This window comes from Gymnoscopelus microlampas, assembly GCF_963454915.1.
Source record: "Gymnoscopelus microlampas genome assembly, chromosome: 10".
NCBI classification, from domain to species: Eukaryota; Metazoa; Chordata; class Actinopteri; order Myctophiformes; family Myctophidae; genus Gymnoscopelus; species Gymnoscopelus microlampas.
The window spans coordinates 34613397-34632636 of NC_139947.1; the positions used below are offsets into that span (position 1 = coordinate 34613397).

Here is a 19240-nt window from a genome sequence, read left to right on the forward strand (position 1 = left end):
GGGGGGGGGGGGCAGGACAGGGTTTACGTTCACTTCTACCACCTGTTCTCTCCCCTCCAGATATAGGATCCAGTTCATTGATGCACTATCAAAACCGAATGCTTTCAACTTATCAATTAAAACAAACATTAACAATGAGCAATCTTTATTTATTACACTAATTTACCAAATAGGATTTAGATAATTTTACTCTAGATTAATGAGTGACATACCACTTATAACCTATATACGCCTACTTAGTTTACCGGAGTTCCCCAGGCTCTATACTAGGTCTTCTAGTATTTCCCTCTGCACTTAATCTCGCTAGGGTTGATGTGGTTTAGTGTTTTCAGTGGCTTATCCATTTCTCTTGCGTCTCAGGTTTGACCAAACATGACAGGATCACATGAGTCTGTATCTTCATAAAGATAATTGTTTCCCCAACTCTGTTAACACATATTAGCCACACCATATTATTCAATTAAACACAAAAAATGCATTTAATTATAGCCTTGGGTGCAGTGGTGGAAAGTAATTACTCAAGTTTAGGTAATTGTACTTTGCTTGAGTATTACCATTTTCTGATACTTTAAACTTTTACTCCACTAAATTTCAGAAGGAAATATTTATTTACACCTATTTTTTGTTTTGTTAATTGACATTTTGGCCTGCTGGCCTTCCTTAGAATCAAGAAAAACAAAGCGGGGGCTCGCAACTCACTTTCGAATGCTCCTTCCTTAGAATTAACAAATGGCAATGTAACAAACACTCTTATGTAGGCCACACCAACAATGATGCAGATCAGACAATCATGCCTGGGTAGGAAGAAGAACTATCAAGGGGCCTTTTCTCTTCTTTTTAAGTTTGTTTTCAGTAGTCAGCACCTAACCACAGCCATTGGTGTACGTTACCTTTACTATGTAACTTTTTAGTTCTCCACATTTATTTGACATCATTTGTTACTTTGTGTAACCAAGTGGACCTGTAAAGGCAGTGTCAGCCAGGTGATCATTGTTTTAATCAAGGGTGGGGTTTATTGGCAGACAGGGTTCAAAAGAGCTATCATTTACATGAGGGATCCTCTTGCTGTAAGGTGGCATACCTGAGGAAGACAAGAGCTGGAAGGCATGGCTTTTCAAAATGCATTGGCATATTCTGATTATTAATATAAATTGGGATAATATAAACTTTGTAATTTAAGCTTGCTGCAATCAACACTATGTATCAATAATTATAATTCAATATTATAGCACATTTTTCTTAATAGCCAAATAAATACTTTTACGCTTTGTATTTTTGGCATTTTTTTATGCTAATACTTAGCTAGTACTTTGACTTAAGTAAGATTTTAAATAGCCTGCAGGACTCTTACTTGTAGCCAATTTCTACACTGTGGTATTACCAGTATTAATCTTTCATCACCACTTGTATGTGATTGTGGTGGCGCATGCTGCTGCTGCCCTAGAATGTGATATTAAATGCATAACATGAAATGTAGACTACTGTAAGTAATGTCACAGCCATTCTAAGTTGGTGTTTTGTTAGCCCACATGACCTAGTCCCTCAAAACACACAAATTGGCTCCCAGACAGTCTTCAAATTCAATATTTCTAAGAGATGGGCTCACTGGCCTGAGAGATTACTAGTTATCTACCTGTTGGTATGTGTCACACAGAGTTGACATAAAGTTAGATGCGGTGTCTGCATCTTTACAGATAAATGTTATCTTGAAAACGGTCGCACTAAACAATACCTTTTGTTTCTCCAATGTCAGTTAACAGTTTATTTATAAAAAGTCTACATAGAAAAAGTGACTGTTAATTTAATAAAAACAAAATTGTGAAATAAACTGACAGGAAAGGGAAATGGCTTTTACAAGAGGTCATCTAGATTGGAAGTCGCAATTCGCAAAGGCAGCCGGGACGGAGGCGGACTGTCTGCTGTAGTGGAGGTGCGTGCCGTGCCGTGTCCCCAGTGTCCGCTCCGGTCGCCCGGCTTGGAATGCGTCTTCTCACACAGTTGGTGTGCGTTGAAATACCTGAAGAAACACCAGCGGGGACGATGATCTAAGAAGAGACATGCTCCTGGTGTCGTCTATAGAATTAGTATCTTATTGACCGGGTTTGATTCTTATAGCTAGCTACGCTACCGTTAGCCCGGGTTGGTTGATTCATAGCCAGCTAGCTTCTGTTAGCATAGGGAGCTAGTTGTAGTGTTGCCTGTCCGTCCAGCCCCGTCGATCAGGAGACAACCACCACACCGCTTTCTGACTGAGCTCCGCCGGTGTTCTGAGAGGAGGTGTCGGTGGTGGTGAGCGGGGGGCCGGGGAGAAAGCGACGGGGGGGTAGACGTGAGTCAGGCGCGGCTGATGAGTTCGGATCAGGGCGGAGAGCCGCCGCTGTTGCAGGAGGAGGCTGATCCGGGACCGAAGACCGGCGGTGCGAAGGACGAGGCTCGGCTCGGGATCGAGGGAGGGTCGGGCGGCATGGTGAGTTTGAGGCCTTCTTCTTTTTTAGCAGAGCTAGCTTAGCTTGCAACACAGGCTAGAGTAAATCCACAAAGGACACGTCCGTGACGTCACACACAAGCAAGAAGTGTGTATTGGTTGTAGATCAGTGGTTCTCAAAGCGGGGTCCGAGGACCCCCAGGGGTCCTTGAGGGGGTTCCAGGGGGTCCCTAGTCAAATTAATAGTTGGGAACCAAATTCATCCGTATGTGTATGTAACTCAGAGTACAAATGGACCCATTTGGTTCCATTTGTACACCCTCGGAGTCAAATGAATACTGATACTACAGTGTAGATTGGGAACCCCAAGAAATTGAAATCGCATTGTCAACTTTTAAATACATTTTCGGCAGTTATTCGCTCTTTATGGGCCTCGTGTATCTGAAGAGCTTGACGCTTAGTTGTGACATCACTGTCGAAACCTTGGCAGGTTTGTTCTAGAACACAGCTACAGCTCATTAGAATCCTCCTGTTACCATAATTGTTGGTTTCCATTGCACCCGGGCCCAATTGCCTAGCAACATGGGGAACCATTATGCATATTATGTGTTCTTTAATAAGTAACATCTTAACCATAAAAGTCATGATGTTTAAACCCATTTAAGTGCATTTACTCGTCGACACATTGATATTTTTGTTAGACATATGGAGGAACCGAACAGTAGTTAATGTGACATGCAGTTTTGTAGGAAAGGGGACGATAGTTACACCATTCCAAACCATCATATAATTATGGTTGTTCCAAACGTTATTACACACAATAATACCACAACCAAACCCACCCAGCTAGCAGCAGCCCTTTAAAATGGCTAATGCTATGTAACTGAACCGTATGAGCAGCAGGCTTATCAAGTAGTTTGCTGAGTAATCATTAGCTAAAGTTATGGCACGAATGTGAAATATCAGCAGGGTTGTTTGAGGGTAAAATAATGAAATGCTGTGGTGTTTTTTCCTTTTCAAACTATGGTAGCTTATCGCTGCTTGCTTCGATGATTAGCCGTCGGATCAATGTCCATCCACTCTGCTAATCGCAGTTAGCTAACTAGCCCGACTAGCCGTCTAGCTACTGTATAACATGCGTTGCAAATACCTGGCCTATGTTACGCAGTGTAGTCAGCTGACTGGATTTGGCTTGCTACGGCCTGTAGGACAGACGAGCATATGCCGTAAAACCATGTGTCTGAACAGTTAAAAGTTGCACTTTAAATTAATGGTGATCATTATTGGATTAGATATTGTGCCGCTGCTAAGACTTGAGTACATTTTTGTATTTGGAGTGCGATCGTAGTAAAGAGGTGGTAATAATAATGTTGTCCGACCGTGACAGCTGTTCGTGTCAGCGGGCCGGTTGCCTTTGCAAGTAACACGTCAAATATCGACCTGCTAGAGATCGGTGACATGGCTGCAAACCCTTGAGTTTTACAAAACCAGCCAACTGCTCAAGATTGAACAGAGATTAATGCATAGTGTATGATACTCATCATTGGTATCTTTACCCCTTAGAAGTGTAGAGTATGCGTTCTATTCTCGGCACCAGACCTATACCTGCAAAGTCAGTATTTCTTGAGCCAATCTTCTAGAGCAGGGGTCTTCAACAGGGGGTCCGGGGCCCCTAGGGGGTCCTCAGAGTTACTACAGGGGGTCCGCCAAATCTTTGTGTGATATGATTTTTTAAAAATGTTATTTACCTTAACCACTTGAACCCTAACATCCCCTTTTCTGAGGAGAACTTTAGCAAAAAATAGCCGATCTACAAGCAATTTTTATACAATGTAGAGGGGGTCCCTGCTTCATCTCTCTCTCAGCTAGGGGGTCCTCCTTGGCCTGAAAACGTTGAAGAGTCTATCTGATAGCTGTAAGTAACCAGATATCGAGTACAGTAGACGGGACTTCTAGTGATAACTTTGCACTGACGTAAGATGAAGTTGTCTGTTGTTGGTGTAGTCTACTTTTATGTTGGCTCTAGCATAATATGCCCACCTTGCCTTACTTTCTGGGGGTTTGTTGGCATTTAGTGCAACACAACCCTGCTGCGCCAGAAAGCGTAATGAATGACCTATTTGAACCAGATCAACAAGACTATCCTGGTCTTCATCTAGGACTGTAGGACTTGAGACAGCACGTGTTGTGGACAGTGTTGCCAGGTTTTGCGACAGAAATAAGCAGCCATGCCTAGGAAAACAAGCCCAAAAGAAGCGAGCCCTTCGCCCTGTTAAACATATGCATTGGCTATTTGAAAATGGTCTATCTACAAGCTCACAACGCGTCACTGTGCGGCACGTTGTGAGCTTGTAGATCTGCTATTTAGGTACATTTGGGGGAAAAATTATAAAAAAAAAAAAAACATTAACACAAATCATGTATGGGGGGCCCTGGCATAAAATATTTTCAAATGGGGAGTCCGCAGACAAATACTTATTAATCTGGGGGTCCTTGACATGACATATGTGAGAACCACTGGTTTAAACAACATTTATGACGCAAGCCCAAATAAGCAACTACACTTTAGAAACGAGCCCAAAAACCGCAACCCGCAGCAACAGCCAATATTTACAAGCAACTTAACAGAAAAAGAAGCCCAAAGTCGCTTATAATAAGCGGACATGGCAACAATGGTTGCGTAGCCTGCCCTGGCCTAGTCTACTCTCCATAAATGTTGTGCTGCCCAAGGGGGGGCAGGTATCAAGTCACGCGGAAGCCCCTATATGGGTAGCGGGCAGATTGACATGGTTCCTCTCCAACGGAGAACAAGGTTGAGTTGGTGCTTGGCGGTAAACTAAACACGGAGAAGGAAGAACCGCTCTTCACACATGTGTCCCACCGATGATGGAGTCTTGTAGTTTTTGGTTAAAACTATTCACCGTTTGTGGATTTGGCGGCGCATCACGTTTGTAGAGAACCCCGTTATTGTGGGTTTTTTTAGTCCGTCTGGCACTCCTTGAAAATGGTTCTGTTGTTCGAGGTAAGCAGAGCTGTAACATGCTCTTTGTTGACTTGTAGCGTGGGCCACGTGTTAGTATTCATTTTTTTAAATTACTAGTTACAACATGCGTGTTTTCAGGTCGTCGATGTTTTGTGGCTGATCCGTTATTTGAAAGTAATGTTATTCATTGCGGAAATGTGTTTACACGTGCCATGCAGCGCCGCGGTAACGTTACAAACACGCTTTAAAACTATTACAATAGGCACATCACTTGGTTGAGGTGCTGGGTTGGAAAGTACCATGAAGAAAAAAATGAACCCGCACACTCATCTGCTCCAATGTAATTTAATGACAACGTTTCGAGCCAGGGCTCTTCATCCGGTCCCAGTATTGCCTTTTTCTTCGTTAAAGAGAGGCAGTACTCAAATCTTTCAGCCAAAGTTGTAACATGTACAACTGATGTGACTGTGTATTGTAGCTTTTTATGGGTCAGTATTGGCACATGTAATGTTAATCTAACTCTGGCTTTGCTTTGTTACTAAATCAATCGTCATATTGTCTAGTCTGAGATAACAGTTTGTTCATGACAAATTAATAAAAGCTAATGCTGGATATTCAAAACCATATGCACTATCAATGCAGGTCTGTGTTTGTGTTTAAACACGTGTAATTTTCAAACTCATGATAATGTAGCCATGTCTTGCTGTTCAAATGTTTTCAGCTCATGATTGCATACTAGTTAAGCTTTTTGGGACAGGCACCAGCAGCACACAAAAATTAGCCTCTAAATTTGCTCTTGCCATCGTAAGTTATGACTTCTGTTCAGGGGAAGAAACTGTTAAAGCATATATTAAGTCTAGTTAAACAGATTAATGTGCTTGACTGAATGGATTGTCTTTGTTTTGAAGGTCACCTCTAAGGGCGCTGGTCTGAACCCCAATGCCAAGGTGTGGCAGGAGATCCCGGTAGCACCCAGTGACGCTGGTGCTGACGGGTCCCGTTGGTCCCCCTCAGATGTCTCAGAAGGTGAGAGATGCATTTCTGACAAACCAGAACAATTGTTATTCTGTTATCAGGTCTTAGTATTATAAAAATGAATCATTATTGTGCATGTCTTTTTAACCCATTAAGACCGGGAACGCAGCACGTGTCATTTTTTAAATTTCTATTGCAAAATCATACATTTGTGTTTTTTTTTAAAGCGAACATTTGTAACTCAAATCTTTGCTTCTGGGGATTCTACAAATGTCTTCTAAATCCTAACAGTTTTTTGAAAAAAATTGCTATAATATCAGTGGTTCTCAAACTTTTGGACCCCCAAAATTATATGTATTTGGCCGCGGACCCCATCTCAAAATATGTTGTTCCTTAGACCCCCAGAAGCAAAGATTTGAGTCAAAAATGTTTTCTTTAAAAATATACATTTAAAGATTTGCAAAAATGTTCACGTTTTTTCAAGAATAGCAGATCTACAAGCTCATAGCGCGGCACTGTGTTAGCCAAAAACAGATTCTTTCCCGGTCTTAATGGATTAAAGCAAGGAAAAACTGTAAAGATGTCTGAAAAATATAGTTTTGAAAATGTCTTAATCAATGCCAGCTGTAATGTTAATAATCTGTCTGAACAGCACTTCAGTACTTAACTTTGCCTGAAGGCCTTAATTGTTAGTTTTCATTACTGTCCCTGAGAACCTCTGTGTACATTTAAAGACTTAAGAGCATATTAAGCCAATAGTTAAAGACTAAGAGCTTATTAAGCTAATAATTAAAGTTGTAAAATGAGTGGCTAAATGTTCAATGCCATGTAATTTATTTAATCTCGACATTATTAGAATAAGAGTCTAATTTGTGAAGTTACATTGGATTCTTCATCCCAAAAATGATCCTTTTCTATCAATTGGTCACCATGTGAAGCATTGAATTCATTAAGACATTTTGTTATCTCATTCCCTCCTGGTGAATGAAGAATCCAAAAAATGAAGAGAATCTTTATGAAATGTTGAATTAGTGTTTCAAAATGAACAGCAAAACTATATCAGAAATCCATTTATAAACTCCACAACAACTCTCACAGTATATAGTCCATGTGTCTTTCCATCCTTGTCCTCATTATGCCTTACATCCCCACAGCACGAGGCATACAAGTATATTTTAGGTGGAACTTTATTTAAAACACTTCTGGGATAAACACGCTCATGCACAAATGAGGAGCGCAAGAGCATGTGAACTCGGCTCGTGTTGAACCCAACACGCACACCCAGGTGTGTTCCTTGTTTGTGCATGACACCGTTTACACCGGAAGTGTTTAAAATGGTACGTTTGAGCAAAAATGTCATGTTGTGAAAGAAATGAGGACAGGGACTGGATGCAAGACACGTGGATTATACTGTGACAGTTGTTTAAGACTTGATGAATGGATTTTTAATAGTTTGGCTTTTGTTAATCGTGGACCGCTATTTTCTTCAATTCATCAAGAATTCTCTTTGTTTGGGGATTTTTCATTCACTGTGAAGGAATGCAACCCCATCAATAATTGACATTTTACATGAATTGAAGGCTTCACAGGGTGAGTAATTGATAGACGAAAAGTTATTTTGGGGGTGAAGTGTTTAAACAGCCTCTCCGATTAAAGATAAAAGTGTTTTCCAAGTTGCTGCAAACATGGTGTGAATTGATTCTGTTCTCCAGAGTTTGTAAGTTTGTAACCACCAACAATGCATGTTCAAGTCATAATGGTTTCGTCTCAGCTGTTGATAAAAAACTATGCCTTGGACAACAATCGACTAAATGCGTAATCGAATCCATATTGCAATATGCAGAGTGGCTTATGGTCAACAAATCGGCTTTCGTTCAGTTGTGGTTACATGTTGCAAAAGGGTGAAAAACCCTCAAAGTGATGGCTTATTTATGGACTGTTCTGATGGGCACTCTTGACCACCTTCACAGGTTATTCTGAGACTTTGTCTGCTGGGTGCAAGCCATACACCGTAGGATTCACAACTCTGGGGGAAAATGGCTCCATAGCGACAGCTGAGATAGCAGTCAATGGAATGGACCCCCCGGAGCTGGGATTTTCCTCTGCTGAAACCACCACAGGGTCTTCAGGTCAGTCTTGTCATATTGCATCTTTATGGTCCTAAACGTAGTGCTATTCATCACATGGTACATTTTCCCAACTAGAATGTCAAGCGTTGTTCTGAAAACTTTGTTTTAAAGTGGTGAAATTGAAAGCTGCTTAATTTACAAGAATCTCCAGATGTCCAAAAAGAACAAAATCTTTCTCCTAGTCAGACCTGATGATGAGATCATTATGCGCATAGAGGGAAAGCAGGCTGTGGAGTGAGTGGCTTTGGTTGGTCTTTTATTTCTAACTGTCCTGTAATTCTTTCTCTTTCTTTGCTCTCTGCCCTTTCCCACCAAAGTCATGAACTTACACTCCTGTCCCAATGAGCGTTCAGATTATGAGATCTGAGGGTTGGAGAAGAGTATTTATTTAATTTATTTATCATTGTTAATAACTTGATCAACTCTGATGACATTGTCGTTTGTTTACAGTGGAGTTGAAAACTGAGGAACAGCCCATCTCCACTGAGAACCTAAGGGAGTCACTCAAGAAAGAGTTGGAATTTTACTTCTCGAGGTAAGAGCCTGTCAGTCGGATGGTTTGAAGTTTGTGTGGGAATGTGGACTCAGAAAGTGGCGATTTTTCTTATGACCTTTGACAAATGGATTTGCCATTTTGTACTTCAGGGAAAATCTGTCTAAGGACTTGTACCTGATGTCCCAGATGGACAGTGACCAGTTTGTCCCCATCTGGACAATTGCTAGTATGGAGGGCATCAAAGTCCTCACAACTGACATGGAGCTAATCCTGGATGTATTGAGATGTAAGTAGACAAATATAATATTGAAGATAACTAATTGAACCTTCATAATATGTGACTTGATGCAACGTATTTATGGTATCTGTTCATGTGTGTCGTGTCTTACCATCAGCCTCTCCTATGGTACAAGTGGATGAGAAAGGGGAGAAAGTACGTCCTAATCATAAGCGGTGCATTATCATCCTAAGGGAGGTCCCTGAAACAACGCCTGTAGAGGTAAGGCAAAATTGTGCTATTAAACATACAACATTAATCTAATCTGTATTCACATGCATGAAATTAGCTGTTGGTCTTACTGTTACATGTAATGTTGTTTGTTCCCCCCACGCCTTAGGAAGTGGAATCGCTGTTTAAAAACGATAACTGTCCGAAGGTGATAAGCGTTGAATTTGCCCACAACAACAACTGGTACATCACATTCCAATCAGACACAGACGCTCAACAGGTAACTGCAGCTGAATCACATTGTGCTTTGCTGGCATATTCTCTGGGGTTGTTTTATGATGTGCTTGATGACTTTATTCCCCACACCACTAGGCATACAAGTACTTGAGAGAGGAAGTGAAAACATTTCAGGGAAAACCTATTATGGTGAGTGACAGTTTAATTTCACAAAGGTACATCTTTCATTAATAATTTGTGTACACTTTTACTGAGTTTTGTTGTCCCTTTTCCCACCTGATGACAGGCCAGGATAAAGGCCATCAACACATTCTTTGCGAAGAATGGCTACCGTAGCGTGGACAGCAGCATGTACGCCCAGCAGTCCCAGAGCCAATCCCAGTACAACTCTCCTCTCTACATGCAGCATGTCTATCCCCAACAGCAGTATCCAGTCTACGGCATTGTACCTCCCACTTGGACGCCCTCTCCCACACCGTACTTTGAAACTCCACTGGTGAGGCACACAACACCGGCTGTTTAGAAACCCAAATCAAGTTAATAATCAGATGGCAAGGTATTGACTATGAGTCAGTCAACTTTGATAGTATGTTATTCAAGTTGGACCTGATGATGAGATCTTTTGCGCATAGAGGGAAAATAGGCTGTGGAATGATTGGCTTTGGCTCTCTCCCTCTTTTCTCCACTATTATTCTGTTCTTTATCCTGTTACTTTCATGTCAAAGTCATGAACCGTCACTCCTATCCCAATGAGCGTTAAGATTATGAGATCTGAGGGTTTACATTTGTCAAGTTTGTTTTTAGACGAACGTTTTTATCAACAATCACAAGATTTTTCAGCTCTGTTCATTTGTAATTTTAGATTTAGCTATGCCTGTACAAAATTTGCCATTGATGGGGTGAGGGGATGTGAATGTGTAAAGATTCTGTTATTTAATTCGCAGGCCCCGTTTCCCAACAGTAGCTTTGTCAATGGATTTAGCTCTCCAGGACACTACAAAACTGGCTCCAACTCACTTAATATAACTCGCCCTTTCAACAGGAACCGGTAAGGATACATTTTTCTAGTACATGCTGTGAGTTGATAGTTTCTGTGTGTTATAGCATCACTGGATGTGGGGTCAACACTAACAGGTTTTATTCCAATAATGTTTGCCTCCTTTGCCTATTATTGCAAGCACCCAAGAGATGATCCACAAACGTTATGTTTAAAGATAATGACACCTCAGAGAAATTAAAGTTCTGTATCCACTGTCTTCTTACTGTCCCCACAGTGTACCCCTCTATTCAAGAAAGAATGTAATAAATGCCTTCAGGTACAACTGTTACAATTCACTAACCTTCATCGCTACGCCCCATCTCTTGCCATACTACAGCAGCCAAATTACTAAATTCATAACTGGGCACAGATTTCTTTTAATGGCTCTAAGCCTTTTAATCAATGTGATTAATGTGTGTTGCCAGGTAATGGACATCCTGGATTTGTCATGTCATTTGATAAATATAGGCATGCCTACTCAAATGGCTGAAGTGTATCTGATTAGTGGGGTTTGAAGTAACATACACCTTGGCTCCAAAAACATCACAATCCTCCCATTATCACATGTGACAGTTTCTCCTCATCCTGACTAACCATCCATTGTATTTTTTTTTGTTTCACTGTTGACTGGTCTTTGACTAGTCTTTGGTGACAATTCTTTGGTGTTACCAAAGAATTGTGCTTTAACAAGAAAACATGGCTGAGTTTTCATGTGTCAATTGCATAAATAAAATGGGTCAAGTGTAGGTCTGCCTAGAATGTCAAGCGTTATTCTGAAAACTTGTGGCAAAATTGAAAGCTGCTTAATTTACAAGAATCTCCAGCTGTCCAAAAAGAGCAAAATCACTCCTAGTCAGACCTGATGATGAGATCATTATGCGCATAGAGGGAAAGCAGGATGTGGAGTGAGTGGCTTTGGTTGGTCTTTTATTTCTAACTGTCCTGTAATTCTTTCTCTTTCTTTGCTCTCTGCCCTTTCCCACCAAGTCATGAACTTACACTCCTATCCCAATGAGCGTTCAGATTATGAGATCTGAGGGTCAGAGAAGAGTATTTATTTAATGTAATTTAATCAAAAACTGCAGGATGTTTTCTTTCTGGCAAAGATTTTCATCATTGTTAATAACTTGATCATATTGTTTTACTGCTTGGAGTTTAATGATGCTTCAAGTAGCTTGTTTTGTTAATGCATAGGAAATATGTCAACTCTGCTCAAATATCCATTTAGTCATGCTGACTGCCAAATTTCATAAGCCTCACTGCTTTGACAAATCACGGTCACAAACCCAATAATGAAAAATGCACTGCATGTCTGCTCATTTATCGGGAGACAAAGCATGCTGTAATATCTCTCATACAGATAATTGTGTCACTGTAACCGTAGCAGCATCTACCACCAAATGACTTAATTACTTAATCTTCCTCAACAGAAACCATGTGAAGCCTCAGGTGAGGACCGGTGAGGTGGCTCCGTCGTCTGTTACCCCTGTCCCCCTTGAGAGTCTGACTGGCCTACGCAGCCCCCAGCCCCCGGCTGCTGTACCCTCTCCCACCCCCACCACTAACTCTGTTCAGGCCACCACTGACCTGAGCTCAGCGTTCTCGCATCTCACCTCTTCCTCCTTGGACCCCTGTGATGACGGCGGAATGGCTGGACGTGGAAGGTAAGACTGACACCTCTGTTCCAGTGTCCGAGACGTGAGCGAGTAATTTGCATTTTCTCATTGTTACTGTCATTCAAGGATCATAGCTTGGGTTCGCCTTTGCAATAACTTAACCATGATGAAATCGACATGCATATAGCTACTGTAGGTTTAGATTTCGTTGAATAATCACACTTGACTTTAAATTCTGTAATGTAGACGGAGCACTACCTACAGAGGAACACGGAGAAGGCGAGAGGATGAACGTATTACGGTAAATGCCAATTTCATAACATGTCATTTGTTTCTTTGAAAATGGCTGCGGTTTTCTTTGACTTTGGAATTTAAATTTCCTCTTTCAGAGGCCTGTACCGCTAGCAGAGGTCAAGGTTTCACCACCCAAGTTTGACCTGGCTGCTACCAATTTCCCTCCTCTGCCTGGCTGTGTGGTCAGTACACTTGGAGAACCTGTGCTGGAGAACCGAATGTCAGACGTTGTACGTGGCCTGAACAGGGACAAGGTCAGCATAACTGGCAGATTACTACTGACTTTTTACAATCTTGTCTGTGTGCTGCTGTGGACAAGTGAGTGATCCACCTGTGTTTAATTTAAATGCCTCCTTGCCTTTCACAGACGGAACAAGGCAGTAAAGAAGCCTCTGTCAGTACAGGCTTAGTCCAGGGGGCAGTCGCAGAGGAACCTGTGATTGTCTCTAGTCCTGCTCAGACTGCAGGCAAACCTTCTGTACAACCAATTGGACCCTCTGTCCCCAGGTAAAATGCAAATTCATATGCAGAAACTATTGATTAGCCTATTAGAAATGATGATTTCTAGCTCTGAAACTCCCTTTTTGTTGTTTAGCCTCACTCGTCAGGACAAGAAGGTTGAGCGGGCCGAGCCCCCAACCCCAAAAGTGACCCCACCCACACCTGTTGCACCTGCGGCCAACCTTCCACCGACCACACAGCCTGTATCAAGCCCCAGGCCTCAGCCCAGCGCTACCTCCACACCAGCTTCCCCCAGCCCCCCTACCCCGGCTCCTCCTACAGCCACCATCGCCACACCTGCCCAGGTGAGAATCTTTTTTTTTAGAAATAATAGCTAAGACTGGAAAAAAAGTATTGTTTTTTTTTTCTAGGCAATTAGGCTGTGTCCACCGGAGACTTGTTAAAAAAGGCTGCGGTGCTGTTATGTCATAAATTTCTTATGGAGTGCATTTTTGCACTTTCAGCACTCATGACCGAAAACGCAGACCTGACTGCTAAAAAGAGTTCAGTGATAAAAATGTAAAAAAAAAGTACTGGTCTCCTTTGTACACATGGACTTAAGGGATTGCGGATAGGCTTTTGTCTTAATTACCCCCAGAGCCTTTGAAATAGTTTGTTGTCAGACCTGATGATGAGATCTTTTGCGCATAGAGGGAAAATAGGCTGTGAAAGAATGACTGGTTCTCTCTCCTCCCTTTTCTTTCCTCTCCTCCTCCTCTTCTTTCACCAAGTCATAAACCTTCACTCCTATCCCAATGAGCGTTCAGATTATGAGATCTGAGGGTTCGAGGTGCAGGGTAGAAACTTAACTGAAATCTACAGGCTTACTAGTATTGTAGTCTGTCAAACATTAAACACCAATATTTCTATTTTGTTTGGTTCAGGAGCCCCGTAAGCTCAGCTATGCCGAAGTGTGCCAGCGACCACCCAAGGACCCCCCTCCCGTGGCCCCTGCCTTGGCTCCCTCTGGCACAGCATCAGGCCAGCCGCTGCGTGAGTTGCGCGTGAACAAGGCAGAGGAGCCGGGCTCCAGCAACAGCCCTGGAGAAAAGCAGGAGAAGGGCCACGACAGGGAGGGGGGCTGGGAATGCAAGGAAAGTCGGCCTCCACGTGAACGCGAGCGTGAGCCCCAAGGCTACTATCGCAACAATGGTCCGAGAGGCACCGGGGGCCTGAAGTTCCGTGATCAGCGGCGCCCCCCTCCAGCTCAACGCAGCTCCCCTCAAGGGAACTACAGGCACACTGGCAAAGAGCAGAATATCCCACCAGTATCGCCAAAGTAAAAACTTGATATGAATGGAAAAAAATGAGTATATACATGGATATATATAAATATATATATAAATATATATAAAATGAATAACATATAAAAGCAACAACCTTGTGGTAGCCACCTCCCCCGGCCTGGAACTTGTCCAAAGAAAAGCTTTTAAAATGACAATAAGACATGGACATCCAGGACTAATGGGCAAAAACATCATCTGAAGAAGTGTGAACTTTCAAGATTGATTTGAAAAGGAAACGAAAGATCTCATTTGGCCTCCAGAAAATACTTAAAAGAATTTCAGTCAGTGCAGTTTCTCTGGGGGCCATTTCCTTTCAGCTCTGCTGGGGAGAGGTGGGGTGCTGGGCCATGTAATAGGCCCTCTACCTTTTATTGATTTTAAAGAGTAGATGTTGGTCTGCAAGGAACATATGCACTAAGAAGAAAAGAACATACATATGTCATGTACATATACAAAGATATCACTAACACGCAATGAGACATCAGTTTTTTTTTCCTTGTGTGGCTTAAGTTGTCAAGAATGACTGAAGGGTTTGACTGATGTCTGTGTATGCATTGATTGAACAATTTGGAGTGCTACAGTTTGCTGTTGCACTGATTATGAATGAAATGGCAAATTTTGATTTTACATCTGAGATTCAGAATCATTGTCCTAAAACTGGACAGTGTCGTCCTCTAATGTATATTCATGAAATGTGTGCTATGGTGGTATTTTGATCCCGGTCAATGATTGGCTCAAATGTATCAGTAAGATGTTATATATGATTTAAGCCACAGCCAAGCCTACAGTTGGCAGAAAGGTGATTTTTGTTTAAACCTGAAATTCACTCTGGATGTGCACTGACCTGTTATCCAAGGTGAATCTGCTAGCTTGGTCCAAAGTTGTTCTTTTTAAGTTGCTTCATCTCAATCCGCTATCCCCCTGAATGCATTCAGAACATACTCATGCTGATAATCAGTCAGGCTCTCTGTTTACAACTACTTTGCATAGTAGGACGATGTAATTTTCAATGACGATAAGGAATAGGTTAATGGACAGATGTGACTGTGTGTAATGCGCCTGATGGTCTAGGCCAGATTTGGCCTCTCTACATCAACACAGGATATCCAGGTTAAGCTAATATTCATGTGCTGTTCTTAACAAGGGTATAGTGTCAAAAGTAGGCTGAAGATTGCTTTTAGCTAAGTACGATAGCTATCTAACATTGGGCAGCCAAGTCAACGGTGTAAAAATAATCTGACCATTATCATGTGCTATGTGCCAGCTGCCTATGATCATAGTCGACTTGGTTAAGTTAAAGTTTTGAGTTGTATTGACGATGAGGTCAGCTAGGCCTATATAATGTAGTCATTGGGGAATCTTTTGGCCCAGTCAAACTGGACATTGAAAAAAAACTGTAGAGGTGTAGTTGCCTATGCTATATTGTTATAAGCCCTTCACTAGAGATGTGTGTGGGAGAATGTAATTGTTCTAGTGCTGAACTTACAGAGGGAGGCTGTTGTCAACAGGTATCCAGCAGATTGTTTTTGTGCTTTTAGGGTGAGTTTGCAGTTTATTTTCCTTTTTTCCCTTTTTTAATTTGAAACAAAAAAAAAACTGGTTGACTTAGAATTTGCAGTTTGACTCACTGTATGTATTGCTTTTTAATTTTATTTATTTTAATCCTACTGTGCAACGCTTTTTTCCCAATCTTGGTAGGCTGGTTTCCCCAAAGTTGTGTGAAATCGCATTTGCAGAAGAAAAATCAAGCATATGACATTTGTATATTGTTTGCGATTTCAGCTGAAAGAATACTTGAGCGTTGACTTTGGGTTTAGTAATGCAGTAAACGAGTAACCAATCACTGGGGCTGTTATTTCTTTTTCATTAATGAGTATGAGCAGCTAGTGATTTAGTGTAATGAAATAAATGCACTAACTTGTAAAAAAAACAAAACACAAAAAAAGAATCTTATTCTTAAGTAATGTGAAATCATTTTAGAAGCGTATGGTAATGATATTGATGTTGACAGGCTTGCAAAAATCTACAGGAATTGCTTTTTTTTTTCTCCATAATGTTTGGTTTATTTTCTGTTTAATTTGGGTTTGGGTGGCAAAAGGAAATATAGTAATGGATTGATTAAGTGTTTGAGACACAATTCTAGAACTGTATGAAATGTCACCAAAAAAATAAATTATTTTGATTTGGCTTTTGAGTGTTCCCCTGTTGTCTGATACCTTTTGCAGTCTCTGCAATTCATACAGTACACAATACATTAATAAGAGTTGCTTTTTGACCATGACCCTTTGCCCTGCTATAGATTCTGCGTCATAAAGCAGTTGTACACTTCGAGAAAGTCTTTGTTGCTATAATTCTTTATCAATGAGTTTCTTAATCAGGCCCTTTAAAACATGGTTGTCTTCGAGGTATGTATGGCATGCAATGGTGACTGACTGTGCACTGAAGGAGATGTCTATATTTGGAAACCATATACATGGCAAAAGCTCAGTGGTGTAAAGTAGCTAAGTACATTTACTTAAGTACAATTTTAAAGTACTTTTACTTCACTGGAGTATTTCTAATTTTCAGTACTTCTACTTCTTCTCCACTACTTCCCAGAGGCAAATATTATACTTGTACTCCACTACATTTATTTGGAAACTTTAGTTACTTTGTAGATTTTGATTATTAAAAAACCTAAATTACCCGCTTCAGCCCTACAGTATATACATTTCGGCCATAAGAAAATAGCCGTAGATCTGCTATTTTCAGAAGATTCGTATACATTTGAAAACTAGAAATGGGATATTCTGCATAAGCACTTTCTACTTTTGGTACTTCAAGTACATTTGATACCAATACTTTTGAATTCCGGTCTTTTACTTGTAACAGAGTATTTCTACATTGCAGTATAGATACTTTTACTAGTTAAGTAAAACATTTGGGGTACTTTTTCCACCACTGCAAAAGCGTAGAACTGCATTCAGGAAGAAAGCATTTAGTAGTTGCAATTCAAAGAACAAATGTCTTTTTTTCAGAGACAAAATGTCTCTGATTGTGGTTAGATGCTGTGAGTAGAGTAAAAGTATTTTTTATTTTTTTGTTCCAAGTTGGAGGGCGTGGTCGCGACCGATGACGTTGCAGTGTTTATGTCAAAAGGCAATAATCAGTGTTGCCATGTCGGCTTATTATAAGCGGCTTTGGGCTTATTTTTCTGTAATGTTGCGGGACTTTGTTTGGGCTTGTTTCCAAAGTGTAGTTGCTTATTTGGGCTTGTTTCCACATTTGTTTTATATTTTAACCAGTGGTACTCAAACCTTTCAAGTCAAGGACCCCCAAATTAGACAAAGTATTTGTCTATGGACCCCAATCTGAAAATATTTTATGCCAGGGACCCCCCCATACAAGATTTGTGTTGTTAAAATGTTTAAAAAATATTAAAGGTTTTAAAAAAAAAATGTTAAAGCTTATCTAGCTTGTAAATCGTCTATTTTCAAACGGCCAATGTTTGTTTAAAGGGCGACGGTCTCGCTTCTTTTCATAGACCTCGATGCTTATTTCTATCACATAAAATGGCAACACTGGCAGTAAGCACTAAGCAGCAGCAAACGGCTGCAGACCTTCAAGTTCACAACAGCCGAATATCACACACGGTACGTATGTATGTAGTCACTTTTGTGGATGTCGTTTGTTAACGGCCAACATCACGATGACATTCATGATAGAATCCACCCAGAACTCAGTTCATATTCAAAAGTATATGCTGCCTGTTTCCTTTTTTCATTACGATTTTGTTAGCTATATTATATAGCTTGCTAGCTGATTAAAATAAAGCTTGAGTTGTCATTTATTTTATTCACTTGCGGTCGTCGTCGTCGTCTTGTTTGCGGTGGTACATGATAAAATGGCCGATATAATTACTTTTACATAAAGTTATAGCATAAAGATAGACGCATAGTTATATAGCCACGTACTTTTACCAGCTGCACCGTGGCGTTAAAATGTTTCGCATTGTAGAGGAACAGGGAACAGGGCCTCTCCTTATGTTCCTGGACCTGGAGCATGTTGCTTCAACCCAGAGCCAGCTAGCACGCTAGCTGTCATTATCAGTAGCTACCATGGTGGGGGGAAAAAAGTCATTTGTTTTCTTAAGTAGTATCTATCAATAGTACTGCAATGTAAATTGCTCTGTTGCAAGTAGAAGTCCCGTATTTCAAAATTGAGAAAGTACTCATTATGCAGACTGTACCATTTCACAAGTTTTCAAATATATCAAATGTATCAAAAACTATTTAAAATGTTTCCAATTTTTTAAATGTCCGAAATGTAGGGGGCTGAAATGGTTAATGCATGTTTTGTAATAATAATCAAAATATGCAAAGTGACTGTTAACTAAAGTTATCAAATAATTGTAGTCGAGTAAAAACAATATTTGTCTCTGAGATTTAGTGGAGTAGAAGTAAAAGGATCGAAAATTGCCATGGAAATACTCCAGTAAAGTAAAAGTACCTCAAATTTGTACTTACGTACAGTACTTGAGTACATGTACTTAGTTACTTCATACCGCTGTAGCTACCATAGCTCAGCCTTGGACTGTCATAAAATAAATCTATGACAGTCTGACTTGATCCAAGGCTAAGCTAAACCAGTAGGTCATCTGTTTATACTAGATTAGTTTGCAAGGAAGGCACTTATAATGTCTTGCGTTTCTACTTGGTTGCTGAATTTGTTGTTTTTCTTCTTTTGCCAAGATGCAAGATTGCACTCAGCAGGGACTATACTGTCTCTTTATAAAGCAAATGAACATGAATGTTTATCTTTCATGGAGATTT

General features: G+C 40.7%; 2 protein-coding genes across 4 annotated transcripts in view; both read left to right on the forward strand.

Moving 5' to 3' along the window:
• The first annotated feature begins 1903 nt into the window (after positions 1–1903).
• Positions 1904–16616, forward strand: larp4aa (La ribonucleoprotein 4Aa). 2 transcript variants are annotated; one of them, XM_084068191.1, is made up of 17 exons: positions 1904–2467; positions 6317–6434; positions 8354–8512; positions 8963–9047; positions 9158–9294; positions 9404–9507; positions 9626–9736; positions 9829–9882; positions 9980–10189; positions 10638–10741; positions 10968–11009; positions 12163–12396; positions 12595–12649; positions 12738–12896; positions 13010–13149; positions 13238–13448; positions 14028–16616. In XM_084068191.1, exons 1-17 carry the CDS (start codon positions 2348–2350, stop codon positions 14424–14426), a joined length of 2442 nt encoding a protein of 813 aa, XP_083924317.1. In that variant the 5' UTR covers positions 1904–2347; the 3' UTR covers positions 14427–16616. The 2 variants fall into 2 exon arrangements, with proteins under 2 accessions (XP_083924317.1, XP_083924318.1); XM_084068192.1 differs by lacking the exon at positions 10968–11009.
• A 1399-nt stretch (positions 16617–18015) lies between these two features.
• Positions 18016–19240, forward strand: part of asb8 (ankyrin repeat and SOCS box containing 8) — a 35238-nt gene continuing 34013 nt past the window's right edge. For both annotated transcript variants that reach the window (XM_084068209.1, XM_084068208.1), the window contains exon 1: positions 18016–18061. The gene's annotated coding sequence lies outside the window, so the exon portion shown is untranslated. The remainder of the gene's footprint in view (positions 18062–19240) is intronic.